Source organism: Sorex fumeus, unplaced genomic scaffold (genome assembly GCF_029834395.1).
Source record: "Sorex fumeus unplaced genomic scaffold, SorFum_2.1 ptg000029l, whole genome shotgun sequence".
NCBI classification, from domain to species: domain Eukaryota; kingdom Metazoa; phylum Chordata; class Mammalia; order Eulipotyphla; family Soricidae; genus Sorex; species Sorex fumeus.
This window is the reverse complement of record NW_026606086.1, coordinates 17,393,719-17,413,062: the sequence shown is the minus strand read 5'-3', so window position 1 is coordinate 17,413,062 and position 19,344 is coordinate 17,393,719. Positions and strand designations below refer to the sequence as shown.

The following is a 19,344-nucleotide window of genomic DNA, read 5'->3' as shown; positions in this document are numbered from 1 at the left end:
CCACTCCTGACGCTGCACTGACTCTCCATCCCCAAGTGTCCCCCAGACCCTCCCTGTGCCTGGGGCTCCAGCATCCCCGGCAGGGTCCTCCTCACCATCACAGACCCCAACCCTTCACGGAGGCCTGGCCGTGCTCTTGGGGGTGTGGCTGAGCCTGTGAGGGGGGCAGGGCTGGGGCTCCCTGCAGGCATGACAGCCCGACCCTGGTGCTGGGGGTGCTTTGGGGCGAGCACTTGGCAGTGAGTGTGAATCATAAACCAACAGCACAGGCTGGCGGCGTGAGGGCCAGTGGGAGGCAGCAGGCCACAGGGTGGCCACCCCCTCCTCTCCAGGGTCGGGGCCCTGGGGGACTCAATGTGGACCCCACCCGGACCAGGCAACTCGCAAGGCCCGGCCTGCCTGCCGGGAACAGACTGCGGACACTCATGTGCGTGGGAAGCGTCGCACCAAATGTTTGCAGGGAAAAATCCCATTTTTCTGGCTTTTTTTCTGCCTTTCTATTTTTTGATTATTTTTCTAGATGACTTCATTTCTAAGGAGGGTGCAGGGTGGAGAAGGAGGCCAGTGGGCGGGAGGGCCAGGCCGGGGGATGGGGGGCCACTCCCCCAGAATCCTGAGGGCCAGGTGTGCGGAGGGCACTCCACCATGGCAGAGCCCAGCCACGTGGGGGCCCGCTGACCCCCAAATCCGAAGCCCCATGGTACCCTCTGGCTTGGCAGGGGCCTAACACCCTCATCCCCCCCTCTACCCTCTGGCGCCTCTGCTGGGGAACTTGGGACCCCCATCACGAAGCTCCATCCGCTGGGCCCTGAGAAGTGGGCCTGAAGAAGGGGCCCAAGACGGCGGCACCTGCACAGCTTACAGCGCTACCCCAAGCCCTCTGCTGCCCAGGGGGTCACTCTGCTGGCTTGGTGCAGCCCTAGCACAGGACTTGGGACCTTGGTCTCAAAATCTCCCTGTCTTTTGTCTTGTGACACCTCCTCCGGGTAGGTCTCCAATGCCTGTACATCTCCCGGCCTGAGCCAGGACGTCCCCCTGCAGCCTCTCGGAGTCCAGGGTCTCCGCCCGTGCCCCCCGCTGAGTCCCCCCCCACACACACATACCTCTGGGCCCCAGCCAGGCCTGGGTCAGCGCAGCCCACCCAAGATAGGAGCAGACGGGGGTAGGTTTCCACTTCTGGCCCCCAGGCGGGGTCCCCGTGACCCCCGGGCCCCGGTGCAGGCAGCAGGAAGGGCTGCACAGGATGGAATGTCCCCAGAGACCGTGCTGCCCTGGGCTTCGCACTGCCCCTCAGGTGTGGGACGGACTCGCAACCTGGCACCCGTCCAGTGCCAAGGAGTCGGCCTGGCCCTGCTGAGCCCACCCTGAGCCGCAGCAGCCCCACAGGGGCATGGCGGCCACTCGCTCCCTGGGGAAGCAGGATCCAGCTCTCAGGGTGCCCAGCCTGGCTGGGCGCTGTGGGCAGAAGCTGGCACCCGAGCAGGAAGAAACCGTGGCGGGCACCAGTGATGGCTGAGGAACCGCAGCTAAGACACAGTATGGAGGGCAGCCCCCCACAGACGTGCCCCCAGGTCCCTGGCCCTGCCGGGTCCCTGTCGGTCTGTCTCAGGCCAGGTCAGCTGGGCCCTGGTGCCCCGATGCTGCGCTGGGTTCTCCCGAGGAACGGAGCCTGGATGCCTCCCCTGCAACTGGACTTGGAGTTGACCGGTCTGCGGCCAGACCGGAGGACAGTATCCCCACGGGGAGCCCATCCATCACCCCTGGGCCTGGAAGGGGCGTCTGCCCATGCAGACCACGCAGGACCGGGGAGGGACTCGGCCGGTGCCAAAGTGTTGTGCCCTGACTGGCCGTCCCTCCGGGACTGCCAGGCCCTCGCCCTGGGTGGGTGCACAGGTCTCTGCTCCTGCACCCCAGGCTGCCTGACTCCAGCGGGCAGGTTCCTGTGGCACCCTGGCCCCCGCAGCTCCTGGCACCCATCTGCCCACCGCCTCCCTGCACAGCACAGTGGGCAGCACGGCCAAGCTCCCCCAGCTGCCGGCCGCCAGCTGCCTGGCACCCTGGCTGTTCTCTAAATACATACCCTGGGCGCTCGCTGGGAAGAGCCGAGAGCAGGGGCGTCACGCTCGGGAGCAGGGACAGAGCCCAGGGTGGCCTAGAAGGGTCTGCACAGCAGCCCCTGCTGGGCCAGTTTCCCTCCAGCGCCTTGGTACCCTCCCAGCAGCGCTGTAGCACTGTTCTCCGGTTGTTCATCGAGCGGGCCCAGTAATGTCTCCCTTGTGAGACTTGTTGTTCCTGTTTTTGGCATACCAAATACGCCACAGGGAGCTTGCCAGGCTTTGCTTTGCGGGCGAGATACTCTCAGTAGCTTGCTGGGCTCTCCGAGAGGGGCAGAGGAATCGAACCCGGGTTGGCTGCGTGCAAGGCAAATGCTCTACCCGCTGTGCTATTGCTCCAGCCCAGTATTCCCTAGAAAGGCAGAGGGGAGCGGGAGGGGGCATGAGCAGGCAGAGGTGAGTGGGAAGGGAACAGGTGGGGAGGAAGTGAACTAGGAGGGAATGAGCAGGTAGGGCTAGGCGTAAGTGGACCAGGGTAAGTTGGGGACGGTCAGGGACAAGGGTGGTTGGGGAGGGGGAGGGACAGGGCTGAGTTGAGAGGGGGAGGGGTGGGGCGGGCTGGCAGGGGGCAACAGTCCTGCGCTTGCAGGAGGCCCGCGTCCAGGACGCTCACTGCGGGCAGCCTGCAGCGCTGGCTGGGGGAGGCCCAGGGGACGCCTGTACTGGCTGTGCCTTCCAGTCCAGGGGCAGGCCTGCAGCCTCGGGGAGCCTGGGAAGGCAGGGGTGTGGGCATAGGGCTTGGCCAGAGCTTTAGGGCCTCGGCACAGGCCCTGGGGTCAGTTTTAAGGGTCACATACGGCTGTGCAGTCCGTCCAGCTCAGGGCCCCAGCCAGGCACCTGGGGAGGGACAGAGGGACCTCAGGACTTGAGCCACGGGTGCTGGGCCCGCTGACCCGTCCACGAAGGGCCCAGAAGCCAGGACACCGCGGCGGAGGCCCGCAGACACACATGCCCGGCACACACAGCCCACACGTGTGTACAGGCACACATGGGCACTAATGCACTGTGCACACAGGGATACATGTGTGTGCAAAAGCCCACCAGGGACACGCAGGTATGCATGGGAAGGTACTCACGCCTGGGCACACATACAAGCACGCGCTGAGCACTCAGAGGCACACGGCATGCACACAGGCATGGGCACACGCGGCGCCCACTCCGCCCCCACTCCCTGGCACCCGTGTTTGTTTTGCTTCCGCGGGCTGATGGGGACGCGCTGCTCTCAGCCCCCAGCTGCCATCTGTCCATGTCATGAGTCAGCACGAGGCCCATGTGCTGGGGGCTGGAAGGGCCGGCTGCCGCTCCCCACGGGGCCTGGGCTCCGGGGCACAGGCCTGGGCGGCCAGGGCTTTCCCGGTAACCGGCGAGCAAACCCAAAGGCATGTGTCCACTGCGTGCCTCTGCCCAGCCCTGCCCAGTTTGGTCTCCCATCCCCTGTCCAGCTCTGCTCTGCCCAGCCCTGCCCACCCCTGCTCTGCCATGCCCAGCACTGCCCACTCCTGCCCAGCCCAGCCCAAGCCCCCCTGCCCTGACCTCTGCATGTGCCCAACTTCTGCCATGCCTGGACCATGCTCACTGCCCTCCGCCCTGGCCTGGGGCCCGACCTCCCCACACCCTTGCATCCCGCCGCCCCCCACTCCCAGGCCCTGCAGACCCCCAGGCCCTGCAGACCCCCAGGCCCTGCAGACCCCCAGACTGGGACGCTGTGTCCCCCCACCCGCTCCGCGCTGCAGTGCACCGAAGACAGGCAGGCAGCCCCGCACCCGAGATGCCAGGCCCCTTCCCTCACTGCCAGCACGACGGACTCAGCTGACATTTCCCTGGATAGGTAATTGATGCCCAAGTAATTTGTACGGGGACCTCGATATAAGCCAGCTGGGTCCCCTGCGCGCCAGCGTCTGTGGCCCAGAAACCAGAATGGCAGGTTAATTATGGAGCCGACTCACGCCACTCCCCTGGCACCCGGAGACAAGGAACGGGACAGGGCCTGTGCAGGGGGGGCCACCAACAACGCCCTGGACCCCCCGTCCCCTGAACTGTGCGCCCATGGGGAGGGGTCCTGCCCAGCGGCAACAGCAGCGAGAATACAGGGCAGGTGGCCTGGACACAAGGGACAGTACCTGGACGTGGGGGAAGACAGTTGGAATCAGGGGATGGGGCCTGGACGAATGCTCTGCCCTCAGTGGTGCAGGGCACGAGCCAGGCCGATCCCCGGCTTGGGTGTCCACATGTCCCCTTCCACTCCCCAGGCTGGGACAGTCTCACCACAGCCCCACGACACAGACACAGGCCTGGAGCCCAACCAGGCTGGGCTCCGCCCGGAAGTGCCTTTACCCTGTGTCCGAAGCCCACCGTGCTCTGCCTGTCACTCAGCTTCCCTGGACATGCCCCAAGGGTACTGTGCAGTCACTGCAGACACGACTATCCCAGCAGCCCTTGGGGAATTGTCGCTGGGGGAAAGAGTGATCTGGATGCAGGGGCCCAGGGCCCCGGGAGGCTTCACAGGATGAGGAAACGGCAGTTGGGGCAGTGGACATGGGGCCAGGGTGGGGGTCACAGAGCCTTCCCGGAGGGGCTGGGCCCGGTGAGGGGCAGATACTGACCTGGTGGCCGCTCCAGGAGGTGATTCCTGTCCCTGTGCGGGGTGTAGGGTGAGTTAGGGAAAGGCACCGACTGTTGCCAACTCCCAACACGAGGGACAATGGGTCCAACAGACAGATGTACAGAGGGGCTAGAGGGGTCAGACGGACAGTACAGAAGGGGCGGCAGGTGGCCCTCGGTGACGGGCAGGCACAGAGATACGGTGCAGGCTAGGTTGGAGGGGCAGGTAAAGGTGCCGTGTCAGCAAGTTGTGTGTGGGTCTCACTAGGTGTTTGAGGGCTGCGTCAGGGTGTCTGTGGGTGTGAGGGGTGTGGAAGCAAGTATGTGAGTGGTAAGAGAGGGGTAATGTGGGTATGACTGGGTGTGTGAGTAGGTGTGAGGGTATGTGAGCAGGTGAGAGAGGGCATGTGAGGGTGTGTGTGAGCGGGTATGAGGGTGTGTGAATGGGTGTGTGAAGGTGTCTGTGAGTTGGTGCGAGCAGGTGTGTGAGTGTGTGTGTAAGGGTGTCTGTGTGAAGGTGTCTGTGAACGGGTGTGTGAGCAGGTATCTGTGTGAGGGTGTCTGTGTGAGGGTATCTGTGAGCAGGTATGTGAGGGTGTCTGTGAGCAGGTGTGAGTGTGTCTGTGAGTGGGTGTAAGAGTGTTTGTGAGAGGCTGAGGGTACTGTGAGCGGGTGTCTGTGTGAGCAGTGTGAGGGTGTTTGTGTGAGGGTGTGAGTGGGTGTGAGGGTATCTGTCAGCAGGTGTGTGAGGGTTTCTGTGAATGGGTGTGAGGGTTTCTGAGTGTGTGTGAGGATGTCTGTGTGAGGGTGTGAGTGTATCTGTAAGCAGGTGTGTGAGAGTGTCTGTGAGCGGGTGTGAGGGTGATTGTGTGAGCGGTGTGTGTCTGTGTGAGGGTGTGAGTGTATCTGTGACCGGGTGTGTGAGGGTGACTGTGTGAGCGGTGTAAGGGTGTCTGTGTGAGGGTGTGAGTGTATCTGTCAGCGGGTGTGTGAGGGTGACTGTGAGTGGTGTGTGTCTGTGTGAGGGTGTGTGTGTGTGTGTGTGTGAGGGTATCTGAGTGGGTGTGAGGGTGTCTGTGTGAGGGTGTGGGCTGGGAGCAGACGTGTAAGCAGCCCCCACACTGGAGTGAGTGTGGCTCCCTTGGAATGAAACTGCCTGTGGGAAAGCATCAGGGAAGGAAGGGCTGGAACCCGGCCTTTCCTTACAAATCGCACTCGGCCATTCATCACCTGGACTGTGAACACTGCTACTTGATTGAAAAACAAAGGGGGCCGGTGAGAGAAAGCAAGGCACTTGCCATGCACATCTGACAGGGTTCAATGTACACCCCCAGGAGCGACCTCTGAGCACTGCCGGGTGTGGCCCCAAACAAAACAAAATTGAGAGAAACAGGTGGCTGTGAAGGACAGAAGCCGGGCTGTCATGGCCCCTGTGCGCCCGCTGACGAACACGGTGGGGCCGGGGCTCCTCCCCACTGCTGATGGCGAGTGTCCGGAGGCCCATGACCCCATGAGCCTTCCCGTGGGCACGCCCCTGCATCCTTCAGTCCAAAGGGCGGCCTGCGGGGCAGCAGGGGACACTGAGCGGCCTTCCCTTCAGGGAGCCGGGACGGTGGGAGGAGGCCACAAGCAGGCCCTTTGGAGCATCGTCGGGCCAGGCAGAAGCGGGTGAGAGGTCCCGCGGCGCATCCCAGGCCGTCTATGGGGTCCCACATGTCACTGCAGCACGGCCTACTCCTGGCTGGGACAGCTGTGCTGGGAGCCGGGCGTGTGGCCATCTCTAAGGCGCTGTGGGTAACGCCAGATGCTGTGCTCGGGGCACCGAGCTCCCCAGAGCCCCCCACTACCCACCCATCCCACGAACACCTGCGGGGCCCCTCCACATCTGTGACCCCATGGTGTCACTCGAAAAGGCCCTGGGAGGTGTGCGGGGGTCCCCAAACATGCCAGCCCTGCAAACACCCCTCCCCCCGCCACTGCCCTCCAGCAGAGGGAAACCTCACAGCCCCAGGAGGGGCTGACCTGGGGCTCGGGGAAGGGCGACCCCCCAGGTCAGACTCAGCAGGGACTGCAAGGGCCACACGGGTAGGTGCATGCATGTCTGCGTCTTTCGTTTCTCTGTGTGTGCATCTCTGTCTGCCTATGTCTCTGTGTGTGCATCTGTGCACGCGTGTATCTGTATGTACCCACGTGTATCTGCATGTCGTGTATGTGTCTGTGTATATGTGTATATGTGTTGGGGGGGTGGTCCAGGGCGAGCCACAGGCCCAGCAAGTATGAGATGCCATGTCCACCCTCACCTGAGGCCCAGTTCAAACGTGGGGGCAGCCCTCAGCCCGGTAGCTGTGCAGCCGAGACAGGCGTGAGCAGCAGGGGCCCGGCCAGCTTGCACCCCGGGGGGGCGATGGGGACCCTCATCCCTGCCGTCAGCCCTGGCCTCCGTCACCCCACCTCTTGGGCACTGCAGGTCTTTCCCTCAGTCAGGGCTGGGCCCCCGGCCCCCCATTCTGGGGAGAGGCCAGTGTGAGGCAGGACCACAGGGTGGTCAGTCCCTGACGGGCTGCAGGAAGGGAGAGGTGGGAGGAGCCCGGGCGGCGGCCTGGAGGGCAGTGGTAGCTTTGGGGATGGGTCAGCCTGTGGGCAGCTGACCCCAGCCAGCCCTGCTTCCTGGCCCCTGTCCTGCCCGGGCACAAGCAGCAGTTCCTGGACACAGACACGCCAGAGGGCTCCTGCCTGGGCCCACGGGGGACCCGCACCCCGACACCAGGCTGGGGATGCAGCGGGGCACTTGTGCCCCAGCCCTGGGATCCATGGCAAAGTGGGGGACCAGGAGCGGCAGGAGCAGGGGAGGCTGGATTCTGGGGGTGGGGGGGTCCTTCCTGCAGTTGCTCGTGAGCCACTGGGGAGAGCTAGGGGCAGCTACCAGGGGCGAGGGGGACACCCGTGTTCCTGCAGGAGTGGTCAGGGTGGTGAGGGTGAGACTAGGCCTGGACGTGGGGCTGCCTGCCCAAGTGCGGAGGAGGCGGCTGTTGGAGGGGGCGCAGCGGGGTAGACATGAGCCAAAGCCACGAAGCCCAGCAGTGAGGCTGTATTCTAGCAGCAGGGGAGGGGCGTGGTGGGGCGGCTGCTTCTTCCCCCTGGCTCCTCCACGCCTCCCTGGGGACAGGACGGTGGCGATGGTGCCCGTGGGCTCCTGTGAAAGGAGAGGGCAGGGCCCGGTCAGCCCCCGGCCACACCTGCCCCCACTCTGGGGGGCTGGACGCGCCAGTCCCACCCGGGGCTGCCCACTCAGGGGCCCACTGGGAGCAGCCTTGGAGCCGGAGGAGGCGCTCACCTGCTGCGGAGGGGCGCGGGGTCCACCATCGTGCGGAGATGCTCCCTGGAGCGGATGTCAGCCTGGGGGAGGGGCCTGTGAGTGGTGCAGCCCCCCAGCTGCTGTGGGCGTGTGGGGTACTCCCACTCCCACCCAAGAGTGTCTGGAAACTTCTGTTGCGCCTGGGCAGGGCGGGGAGCCAGGAGCCCCGGGGGCAGGGAACAGGCAGGGGCTCTGGTCACAGTCAGGAGGGTCTGCTGCAGACCCTCCCGCCAGCCCTTTGGCGGGGACAGGGAGGCCGCCAGGACGCCCACAGCAGCGTTCCTGGCCCCGGAGCGCCCCCTGGCGGCCAATCAACACAGCAGCGGCTGCGGTGGCCCCTGGGCAGCCTGGCCGCAGGGAAGTGGTCCTGGGGCCCCCAGCACTGGCAGCCAGGTGAGCCCGCGGCTCTTCCTAGCCAGCTGGCTGTCCCCTGAGCGCTGCCCTGGGCCCTCGCTTGGGGGCGACGGGCGCCCTGGGCTACAGGATCTGCCCGCTCCTGAGTGGCCTCAGTGGTACTTGGCTGCTGCCCGCAGGGGCCCACCTGGCGCACGGGCTCTGGGTTCTTGAACCTGCAGCAGCTGAGCGTGAGGCGCACGGCCGTCTCCAGGCTGATCCGGTGACCCACGGACACGTACAGGGGCTTGGTGCTGAGCGCATGGGTCCTCAGGGCCTGCACAGGGAGGGGAGCAGGCGGGAGCAGGTGCAGGATCAAGCCCCCGCGACATCATCTGAGTGATGGGGGGGCACGAATGGGGGGTTGTAGAGCGTGTGAGCGTGTGTGAGCATGTGCAAACGTGTGAGCAGGTGTGCAAATGTGAGTGGACGAGCGTGTGTAAATGGGACAGCAGGTGTGTGTGTGAGATGTGCAAATGTGTGTAAATGTTTGAGCAGGTGTGTGTACAAATGTGAGTGGATGTGCGTGTGTAAATGTCTGAGCGGGTGTGTGTGAGTACATATACACACGCACGTGTGCAAGCCTGTGTCTGTGGGAGCCGGCTGCTGGCACTCACCATGCCCAGGACAGTCCCAGAGGCACCGGCGAGGGGGAAGCAGTCCCCAGGCGCCTGCAGGAGTCTGATCTGGAAAAGGAGGTGTCAGAAGCTGCGTTTCTGGGCCCGAGGGACCCCGAGCTGCAGAGAGGAGATCGGGGCCGGGTGTCACGGGTCCCTGCACAGTCAGACCAGGGGCTGAAGGGCACCGAGGCTGCGGGGGACACACAGGGGCGCGCCCACCTTCTCCTTGTGCTCAGCATCGTTCTCCAGCCCATCCACCTGCAGGAGCTTCTTGGCCACCCCGACGCAGGGCAGGTCTGTGAGGACACCAAGGTGGCAGGCCACCCCAAAGCCTGCAGGGCAGAGGGGGCAACTGGGCACAAGTGGACAGGCCTGAGCTGCGGGCAGGACTGTTCAGCAGAGGTGGGCCTGGCTCTGACCCCTCCCAGGGGTCATGCCTGATCAGGACCAAAGGCAAGGGGTATGTCCCAGAGGGGCGTCGATGGGCATGTCCGAGGGGCGTGTCCCTACTCATCCCCTTGACAGGTGTCAGATTGTCAGATTTATCACCATCTGCTTCTTCCCCCTCTTTCCCCTGCCTTTCTGGGCCCGTCCATGCCCTCTCCTGCTGACCTGCCATGCCCCTATCTCAGACCCCAACGTGCCGGCCTTCCTGCTAGAATGGCCCACCCGACAGTGACCGGAACCGGCGCAGGACTGGCCTGCCACAGATGCTGTGCCCAACACACACGTGACACTGAACTCTGGCCTCTGGGTGGAGGCTGCACAGTTTCCTGCGGTGTGCAGGGTTTCCCAGGCCACGGGGCACACCTGTCACCGCCTGCTCAGGAGGAGCAGGGCACCGGGAGGGCACAGAGGAAGGGTCGGGTCCAGGCCGGAGCGCCTGGCAGTGGTCAGTCCGGCAGGCAGCGCCGAGGATGGCCCGGCCGGGCTCAGGGGAAGCAAGGCGGGGCTAGCCCGAGGAGCTGGGGTGCCGGCGGGCAGCGGGCAGCAGGGGGCGGTCAGTGCGGCCGGGGGCACTACCTCGGTGGTGGAGCACCCCATTGCCGTCCACGAGGAGGACCTGGAAGCGACACCGAGAAGGGCTCAGCGGACGCGCCTGGGGGCGCCGGGCCGGGCGTGGGCAGCGGTGGGCAAGGGACCTGCCTGGGGCATGAGGTGGGGCGCCCGGGTCCGCAGCCGCTGCACCGCCTGGGCCAGGAAGGGCGCCTCGCGGAAGCCCAGGAAGCCGGGCACGTAGGGTGCCGTCAGGCTGACCACGCTCTGGTCCTCGAACAGCACCTGCCAGCACACAGGGAGGTCACCGGCAGCGGGGACGGCCGCGGGGCCCCTCCGGGAGCGGCAGGGAGGGGCAGGGAGGGTCCGGGCGCCGCGGTCACCTCCAGCTCGGGGTAGCTGAGCACCACCAGGCAGGCGCAGGCGCGGGGGTCGCCGTCGCCCGCGAAGGACACGTCCACGCCACCGACGCGCTGCAGCCCCGGGAAGCCGGGCCCCCGCTGCCACGGCTCGGTGTCGCCGCGCAGCACGAGCGCGCGCAGCCGGGCCTGCTCCCTGCGGAGGCAGCGGTGAGGCGGGCGGCCCGGCGGCGGGCCCCGCCCCCGCCCCCCGTCCCCCGCCCCCGTTACCGCGCCCAGCGCGACAGCGTCTCCTCCGGGGGCCGCTCCGCTGCCTCGGCCATGGCGCCCGGACCGCTTCCGGCACCGCGCGTCACTTCCGGCGACGCGTGCGTCACTTCCGGCGAGGTTCGCGTTCGTGCCGGCGGCGCTCGTGCTAGCGCCGTGCCTGCCCTGGGTCCGGCTGGGTCCGGCGCGAGGAACAGACCCCGGAACTCTTTCGTTGTTTGCTTCCGGCTGTGGGCCACCCCCGGCGACGCTCCGGGCTGGCTCGCGGCGGTGCTCCTCCCGTGCGGGATGCGGGGATCGAACCCGGGTCCCGGCGTGCAAGGCAGAGCCCGCCCCGCTGGCCCTTCCCGCTCAACCCTCCCTCCCGCCGGGGCCGCAGCCCCCCGGACCCAGCATGGGGCGGCCTGGAGAGGTTCTGGCCTGTGCCCCCTCTGCTGGTCTGCACGGGGAGCCAGGTTGGACCCCTGGGAGCGTCCCTGTCTCACGAGGCCCACCGAGACCCTCCATCCCCAGAAGGGACACGTGAGGGCAGCGTGCCCAAGACCTGCAATCTGGGCTTTGTCGGCCTGGGGAGAGAGGCCGGGGCTGGGGTCTTGAGGGGATCTGAGAACACGGTGGAAATTTAGGGAAGCTGGCGGTTCCCAGGCCACCCCACTCCTCTGCGGGGACACGCCTGTCTGCCCACTGCCCCTTAGTGGCCCCAGGAAATGCTTCTCGGGAGAGCTGCTGAAGGACCGCCCCCCCCTCCTCCCTCCCGCTGGGGTCTCAGCTAGCCCATGCTGCGAGCCCCATGCCCACCTGCTCCCACTGCACTCACCACTGGGTCCCCAGCACTAGGGAGACACTCAGGGAGCCCTACCCTCCTGGTGGCACCGCGGGACAGCGACCACGTGGAGGCCAGAGCCACACCCTGCATCCCAGCTCCCCAGCAGATTTTGGGGCTCCCTGCCGCAGGCTGAGCTGCAGTGTCCCTCCCCAAGTGGGGCTTACCTGCTGGAAGCTGCTGGCTGTTACAAAAATTCTGGCCCTCCTGGCTCTCGCTCCACTGGGGCCCTGAGACCACCCCCCCCCAGAGAAAAGGCATCTGTGTGACGCTATTATTTATGTCTGTGGGCGGACCCAGCAGTGCTGGGGGCTTCTTCCGGCTTGGCTCGGGGTTCTGCAGACAGTGGACCAGGGATGCTCACACGCGAAGCCCAGCTCGCCCCCAGCACCTCCCAAATCAGGACAGGCTCCTGCAGTGCAATGTCAAGTTTATTCAGACAGGAATGATGAGGCTTCCACGCCCCGAGAAAAGGCTTCAGGAAAGGCTTGGCCCCCTAGCCCGATACAGGCAGGACCCGAGGCCCGGAGGCACTCCAGGTTGAGGTAACGGCTTGGAGGCAAGCTGGGGAGTGGCACAGCACCCTGCGCCCCTGAGCGGCTGAGGTCAGTGTAGCAGGGTGCCTCTGCAGTGGACACAGGGCAGGGACCCTGGATGAGAATGTGGGGGTGCTTGGCCTGGCCTCTGCAGTGGACACAGGGCAGGGACCCTGGATGAGAATGTGGGGGTGCTTGGCCTGCAGCCATTTCTGTCACTCGCCCCTGGGGTCTGACCCACCTGGCCAGGCTCTCCAGAACGGGCACTTAGGGCCAGACCCCCGCTTCCAGGCCGCTGGAGACAAGAAGTTCAAGGAGAGAAGCCAGGAGGGCCAGGCTTGTCCCTCTTCCCGAATGCCACAGGCTATCTCCCGGAGTCGCACAGGAAGGACAAGCTCCGCAGACCCCGGAGCGCAGACCCCACCGGGCGCACGTGGCTACCGAAAGACCCCCAGCGATGCCAGGACCACATCCCCACTGCAGTGTGGCCGGGCCAGGAGTAGGGCAGGCCACAGCCCTGAGCCCGGGGTCAGCAGCGAGTCGGGAGGGGCTGGGGCCAGGTCCTGCCACTGCCCCCGAAGGCGCTGTGGGATCTGCTGACAGCATGGGCTCTGGGGAGCGGCAGGAGAGAGGGGCGCCTTGCGGGCCTGGCTTGGGCCTGTCTTCCAGAATGGTGTGAAATGCTGGCTCCCGTGGCACAGGGTACCTGAGGGGAGCGTGTCCATAGCCTGCCTCCATGCTGGCCACCCACTCGCTACCTGGCCTGACGGTTCCACTTGAGCTTGGCGGCCGCCTTCCACACGGCCACACAGCTGGACAGCGGGATGTCCTCGGGGAACTGGGCTTCCAGCTCGGGTAGCACCTCGCTCTCCTGGGGGTCCAGGTAGCTTGCCAGAGTCTCGCGCAGGCTGGGGAGGGGCAGGCAGGAGGGTGAGGGCAGCAGGAAACACCTGCTCCCTCACCCCCCAGGCCCTTGGGGGCTCGGGCTTCCAGAGCGCATCTGCTGTGCCCCACGGGGGCACTGAGCACCCCCAAAGGCGACCGGCCCCACAAAGAGCAAAGCGCTCAGAGACACGTGACACGTGCTCGGGAGCAGACGCCAGGGCCATGCTGGGGCCCATGTGGGAGAAAGCAGCTTGCAAAGGGGTGGCTGGGAGCCCCTCCATGGAGGTCAGCAGCCTCCCAGCCTCCCTGTTCAGGGCAGGAAGGGGCAAGCCTGCCGGGAAGGGCCACAAGGAAGAGCCACACAGGCGCCTGAGACCAGTCAGTCAGGGCAGGGGGTGGGGCGTGGGTGGGTTGGCACAATGGGGCGTGGCCTATACCTCCAGTTTGGTGTCCACTCAGGGGCCTTCAGCTTGAGGACGATCATGTGGTGCAGCTCCAGCAGGAAGGCATCAAGGCTGGCACGGTTCAGGAAGGCCTGGAGGAGTTTGCTGTTCCCAGGGCTCAGCTCCTCCCTGTACTCAGGGCTGATGTCCCCGAAGGGCTCCTGAAGGGGATGGGCCGGGACACACACACACACAGGTCAGCGGGAGCAGGGCAGGGGGATGGGTCAGCAGGAGCAGGGTGGGGGGGACGGGTCAGCGGGATCTGGGGGAGACGGGTCAGCAGGAGCAGGGGGAGACGGGTCAGGGTCCCTTCTCACCCTGCGCAGGCGCAGCAGCTGCTCCGACCTGTGAGCTGACAGGAATTGCCAGAGGGCGACTGCGTGACGGAGCTGGCATCTGGCTAGGGCCTGTGGGCAGCAGGATGCTGAGGGGTCCCCCGGCCCTGCCCCACCTGCCGAGGGGTCCCGTGCCCTGCCCCACCTGCCTGGTAGGCTCTGAGTGGGTCCTGGGGGGGCAGGCAGGACTCACCTCTAGCACCTGTGGGGTCTGGTCCCTCATGCGCAGTAGGTCATGGACATACGTGCTCAGGGGCATGTCAGGGTCACTGCTGCTCGTGCTCAGGAAGCCCAGGGTGACCTCAACCACCGACAGGGCCTCACAGGCGTCGCTGTAGGACAGCAGCTGCCCACCAATGGCGTCCCTGGCTGCATGCCCCAGGGGACTCTGTGGGGACAGATGCCTGGTCCCTGCTGGCCTCCCGCAGCCCTCACCCGACCCCTGCCAGCTCACAGCCTGCCCATGGCTCCCGGCTTCCAGCCCCCAGTGCTCCAGGACACACAACACCAATACACCAACACACCCATGTCATGCACAGACACGCACACATGCACACACAGATGCATGCTCACATGCAGACTCACATGCACATAGCAGGTACACAGACACATGCACATACACATACAGAGCACGCAAACGTGCACCACGTGCACAAGCCCTGGAGAGGAACACTCGAGCCGCTGGCTAAGAGCACCTCAGAGGCTCACCTGGGCCATCTTGCTCCTGATGGCCCTGAAGAGGTGCTCATAGTTCCAGTCCTGCCTGCACACCAGCGTGGGGAGCCCCTGTGGGGGGAGGGCGATACTCTGGCCCCCACGACCCAGAGCCCGCCCTGGGCACCTGCCCACCACCCAGGAGCTGGGGAGGGGTCAGCCACCTGTACACATCCACCCCACTGATGAGGTGCCAGGGAGCAGACAGGGTGGAGGGGTGGGGTGGGAGATAGGACGGGGTGGGGGGACAGGAGGGGATGGGACAGGGTCAGGAGAAAGTAGGGCTGGGAGTGGGGGAGGCAGACACAGGATATAAGGGGTTGCATCCAGGTGCCCAGGGTGCCTGAGCTCCAGAGCCTGGGCAACAGGTGGGGTCCCTGGAGTGGGGGTGAGCTAGGGAGGCTGAGGGTGTGGAAGGCCAAGAGGCCAGAGTGTGGGTGGGGAGGGCTGGCTGGCCCCGCCCCGCCCCCCTACCTTGAGTGTGACCCTGGGCTTTCCCTGGAGGAAGCGGGTGAGCAGCTGGCGCTGCAGCTTGTCCAGGTCCACATCCAGCAGCGCCTCGGCGCCCTGCTCCACGCTGTACTGGCAGCACGAGAGGATCAGTGGGTGCAGGTCGCGCTCTAGCTCATAGCTGATGACGTGCAGGTCGCTGACCTCCGAGGCGTCCACAGTGTAGCTAGGGAACAAGAAGGCACCGTGCAGCGCCCGGGTCAGGGGCAGTGGGGCCCGGGGAGGGAGCTCCTGAGAGGCAGGGGGGCGGGGGGCTGTGGCTGGTGTTCGGGTGCACATACCTGCTGGCGTCCTGGGACACCGTGTCCATCTTGTAGACTGCGGCGTTGTGCAGAGCAATGAGGTAGCTGGCCAGGGCCGTGGAGCAGAGGCCCAGGCCCCGGCGTCGCGGCAGAAGGATCTCAAATGGCGACTTCAGGTCCAGGTCCTCAATGCAATACTGGGTGGGCAGCTTGATCTCCCCTGCGGACAGCAGGCAGTGAGTGCCACCCGCAGGGACTCCAGTTCCCCCGGAATGTGGTATCCACCTCATGGGCCAACAGCACCTGCTCATCCCCGCTAGTCACTGATCCACACCCCCAGCGGGGACCGTGAGACTGCTAATGGTCCCCGCCCCTGCCGTTTGCCCAAGGCCCAGCTTGTGGTGTCCATGGCAGAGGCAGCCGGCAGGTACCGTTGGTCTGCAGGGACCGTCTCAGTTTGTTCCACGTGGACAGGAAGACACCGACTTGGTCTCGGAATTGCTGCTTCAGCCCCTCTGCCGAAGAGAACTCAGTCAGAACCCTGTGGCCATACCAGTCACCCACCGGGCAAACGGCTAAGCTTTCCCACGGCCACCATGTGTCCTAGAGGCTGCGGTCAGAGCAGCTGGGCGGAAATGCTGTCCATGTGTGAATATGAGTGTATGTGTGAGCATGTGTGTGTGTGAACAGGTATGTGGAAATATGTATATACGTGTGTATGTGTATGAATGTGAGTGTGTGCATGTATTTGTGCGTGTATGAGTAAATGTGAGTACATGTGTGTGAACATGTGTGAATGGGAGTATGTGTGTATGAATGTGTGCGTGTGTGTGTGAGCGTGTGAATGTGAGTGTAGTGTTTATGAGTGTGTGTATGTGTGTGTATTGAATGTGTATGTGTGTGTGAATGTGTGTGTCCCGCCAGGTGTCCACAGTCCTAAGTACTGGCTTTTCTGCGTCTAGACCCACACCTGACTTCTGACTGTTGATGAAATCGTCCATGGTGCGGTACTGCACTTCTGAAACATTCTGGAACTGTTTCACCAGACTTTTCTGCAAGGCCAAAATCTCGGGCAGAAATTTCAACAGTCTCAGCTCTGCTTCCTGGAGTGGAGAGACCCCCCCAGAACGCCTTTACTGACCCAAATAGTGCTCCTGGCTGTGGTTCTGAACGCCTAGACCCAGGCGTCATCTAGGGCACAGGCCCAAGTCCTTCATGAGCAGAACAACAGAGGTGTCACATCCTTTCTCCCGAACAGCAAATCCCAGTCCACACAGGAGAACCATCCCATTGCAATGGGGCGATGGCCCTGGGTGCGGGCTCTGATGCCCATTTAAGAATAGGACTACAAGCCGGGGAGCTCAGCTGCTGGCGCAGGGCCCTGAGCACCGTCTGGTGTGGCCCCCAGATCAGAACCAACCAAAAGTCTACTGCGGAAGGGCGCATCTGATGGGGCAAAAGGCAGAAACCGAGTCTCTCAGTGTGGAAGAGACAGTGGCTGGCACAGGCTCTGCGGGAGGTAGCCCCAGCCCTGAGCAGAGCTAGGTGCGGCCCAAAAACCAAAAAGAAAAGAATGTGGCTTTCTGGACTCCCTGGCCAAATCACACACCACAGTTCAGGAAATGCTGGGTGGACTCTGGTCACGTGTCCAGGAGCAGCCTGTCCCACCCTTGGGCACCCCAGATTCCCCACCCCCCAGCAAGCAAAGCGCGAGACAAACAGACACAGGAGCCGAATATGAGGCACCTCCAGACCCCACTCGTCACAGATTCCAGTGGTCCTGCCGCCCTCCCTGTCTCCCTGGAGTGAGTCTGCGTCACACGGCCCGGCAATGGGATTGAATGTGGGGATCTAACAGGGGCCGGTGGGGACCTAATAGGGGATCTAATGGGGATCGAAGGTGAATGTGGAGATCTAAAGTGGGGATCTAATGCAGGGATCTAATGTGGTTATCTAGAGTGGGGGGTCTAGTGTGGGGATCTAATGGTGATTGAATGTGGGGATCTAAAGTGGGGACCAAATGGGGATCAAATGTGGGGGTCTAAAGTAGGGATCTAATGTGGGGTTCTAATGTGGATCTAACGGGGAATCTAATGGGGATCTAATACGGGGATCTAATGGGGATCTAGTCCAGGGATCTACAGTGGGGGTCTAACTGGGGTTTCTAATGATGGGGTCCAAGGAGGGGGCCTGCCCAGGGGGAAGGGGCCTCACATGCTGGAGGAAGTGGGAGAGCACAGGCACGCTCTCCCGGGCGTTCTTCTGCTCCAGCAGGTGCCGCAGGTGTGCCACGCCCGGCCTCCTCCTGCAGCGCCACATGCGGGAGCAGTGCAGCCCGCTGTCCCGCGGCAGATGTGGCAGGAAGGTCGCTGGGTCCCCAAACACGATCTTGGCCACGGGGCTGGAGCTGATGCGCTCATCCCGGCTGATGAGCTCATTGAGCGCCAGGAGGGACTGGTCCAGGTGCTGCAAGGGGGCCGGGCGGGGTGAGACCGCTGCCATCGGGGCTTGACCCCCAGCCTGCTACTCTGGCCACTTTTCCTGCCCACCCGCTCCCTGCCGCTGTGCCCCAGGCCCCCTCCAGGGGCTCAATAACGTGACATGGAGAGGAGAGGTCGGGACCATGGGAGGGTGCAACCTGCCTCACCCTCAGCCAGGGCCCGCTGGCCGCCTGCCCGCACTCACCTCCAGTTCCGCAAGCAGCAGGCGGCCCACACGCTTCTCCCAGAGGTTCCTCGCTTCTCTGGAGTGCAGCTGGGCAGCAGCATGGTGGGGGTCTGGAGAAAGAAATGGGTGTGTGAGCTGAGCCCCACCACCGGGGAATGCAGACGTGTGCTGCGAGTCTCCGGTTCCGTGTTTTCTGTGGTATCCAGGGCCGACTGACCTAGGATCTCCCACATGTAGCTTTCTCTTTCTTGGGGTGACCACACCCTGCAGTGCTCAGGGCTGACTCCTCACTCTGTGCTCAGGTGAAGCTCAGGGGATTATACAGAGTGCCAGGGACCAAACCCAGGTGGGCCATGGGCAAGGCAAGCGCCCTCCCCGCTCTGCTATCACTGCAGTTCCTAATGTACATCTTCAAATGGTTTTTGCAGCTACCAGTGACACCCCAGCCTGTCGGGCCTACCCCCAGGCCCCACTGCTCTGCTCCAGACCTCGCCCCTCTGCCTGAGATCCCACCCCTCCACCCAGAACCCCGCCCCTCCACCCAGACATGCCTCCTCCAAGAATCTGCACCCTGTGCCCTCCTTACTTTGGTCCCTGCTGGGCACTTGGAGGAGGCAGCGCAGTGCCAGGTGCATGGTGTTGGCTGATTCGTCCTTGGTCCTGCCCAGCATCTTCACCAGCTGCTCCAGGTCACTCTGCAGATGCCGCTTCAGGAAACCCACGGGGTCCCTGACGGGCGGCTTGATGAGGCGTCCCACATCCTGGGGGCGGGAGGCAAGGCACAGGGTAGAGATGAGGGTGAAGGAGCTGAGAGCTGCCTATGGAGGCAGAGCGTGGGAAGGGGGACCCCCAATGCCGCCTCTGACATCCGAGTGAGAAGGGAGGGTGCAGGGGAGCAAAGGCGGTCAAGAGAACAACAGCGAACAGTCTTACAGGAGTGGCCAGCTGTCCACAGCCCTGGACACGGCAGGATGGACCAGATGGGGTCACTGTGCACCCCTGTCCCCGGACACAGGACTGTGCAAATGTCCCTGAAAACTGTTCACGTGACTAGGGCCACTGAGTACCTTCCTACTCAGGTGGGGGATACTGGGGGCGGGGCTCACCTGGGGGCTGTGGGTGGCACCCAGCAGCAAGGCCAAGTGCGTGAGTAGGCGGAGAAGCAGGAAGGGCCCCGGGGGCAGCTCCCGGTCAGACACGACGGGCTGGTCTTGGGGCAGCGGCTCTCCCAGCACGTGGCCCGTCTGCGTCCTGTCTATATTGTCTCTGCAGGGGACATGAGTGGGAACAGCCACTCACTGTGGGGAGCAGCTGAACAGCTCCTGGCTCCCTAGATTTCCAGAGTCTTCCCTTCATATGCCCGGTGCCCATACTGCTCCAGGAGAAGTGGGAAGGGGTGACAGGGGGACTGCCCCGCCTCAGTGGCCACACGGGGACTGTAGCAGGTGGTGGACGTGGCAGGTGCACACTTATTTCCCAAAGCC

The 19,344-nt window shown here is 64.4% G+C and overlaps 2 protein-coding genes across 2 annotated transcripts in view; both read right to left on the bottom strand.

Moving 5' to 3' along the window:
- Positions 1 to 7,800: 7,800 nt before the first annotated feature.
- On the bottom strand, positions 7,801 to 10,775 carry ENDOV (endonuclease V). The gene is made up of 9 exons (XM_056115812.1): positions 10,709 to 10,775; positions 10,463 to 10,634; positions 10,230 to 10,364; positions 10,107 to 10,146; positions 9,303 to 9,415; positions 9,081 to 9,149; positions 8,612 to 8,740; positions 8,050 to 8,111; positions 7,801 to 7,908 (listed from the first exon to the last, which is right to left on the bottom strand). Exons 1-9 carry the CDS (start codon positions 10,759 to 10,761, stop codon positions 7,809 to 7,811), a joined length of 873 nt encoding a protein of 290 aa, XP_055971787.1. The 5' UTR covers positions 10,762 to 10,775; the 3' UTR covers positions 7,801 to 7,808.
- A 1,439-nt stretch (positions 10,776 to 12,214) lies between these two features.
- RNF213 (ring finger protein 213) overlaps positions 12,215 to 19,344 on the bottom strand; it is a 50,100-nt gene continuing 42,970 nt past the window's right edge. Inside the window, exons 55-67 of the mRNA XM_056115370.1 lie at positions 18,967 to 19,126; positions 18,447 to 18,621; positions 17,879 to 17,970; positions 17,408 to 17,659; positions 16,164 to 16,296; positions 15,625 to 15,708; positions 15,233 to 15,413; positions 14,916 to 15,117; positions 14,436 to 14,513; positions 13,921 to 14,115; positions 13,710 to 13,799; positions 13,387 to 13,553; positions 12,215 to 12,972 (exon numbers count right to left, since the gene is read on the bottom strand). Of these exons, the coding sequence (XP_055971345.1) occupies positions 12,819 to 12,972; positions 13,387 to 13,553; positions 13,710 to 13,799; positions 13,921 to 14,115; positions 14,436 to 14,513; positions 14,916 to 15,117; positions 15,233 to 15,413; positions 15,625 to 15,708; positions 16,164 to 16,296; positions 17,408 to 17,659; positions 17,879 to 17,970; positions 18,447 to 18,621; positions 18,967 to 19,126 (1,963 nt within the window). The 3' untranslated portion in view covers positions 12,215 to 12,818. The remainder of the gene's footprint in view (positions 12,973 to 13,386; positions 13,554 to 13,709; positions 13,800 to 13,920; positions 14,116 to 14,435; positions 14,514 to 14,915; positions 15,118 to 15,232; positions 15,414 to 15,624; positions 15,709 to 16,163; positions 16,297 to 17,407; positions 17,660 to 17,878; positions 17,971 to 18,446; positions 18,622 to 18,966; positions 19,127 to 19,344) is intronic.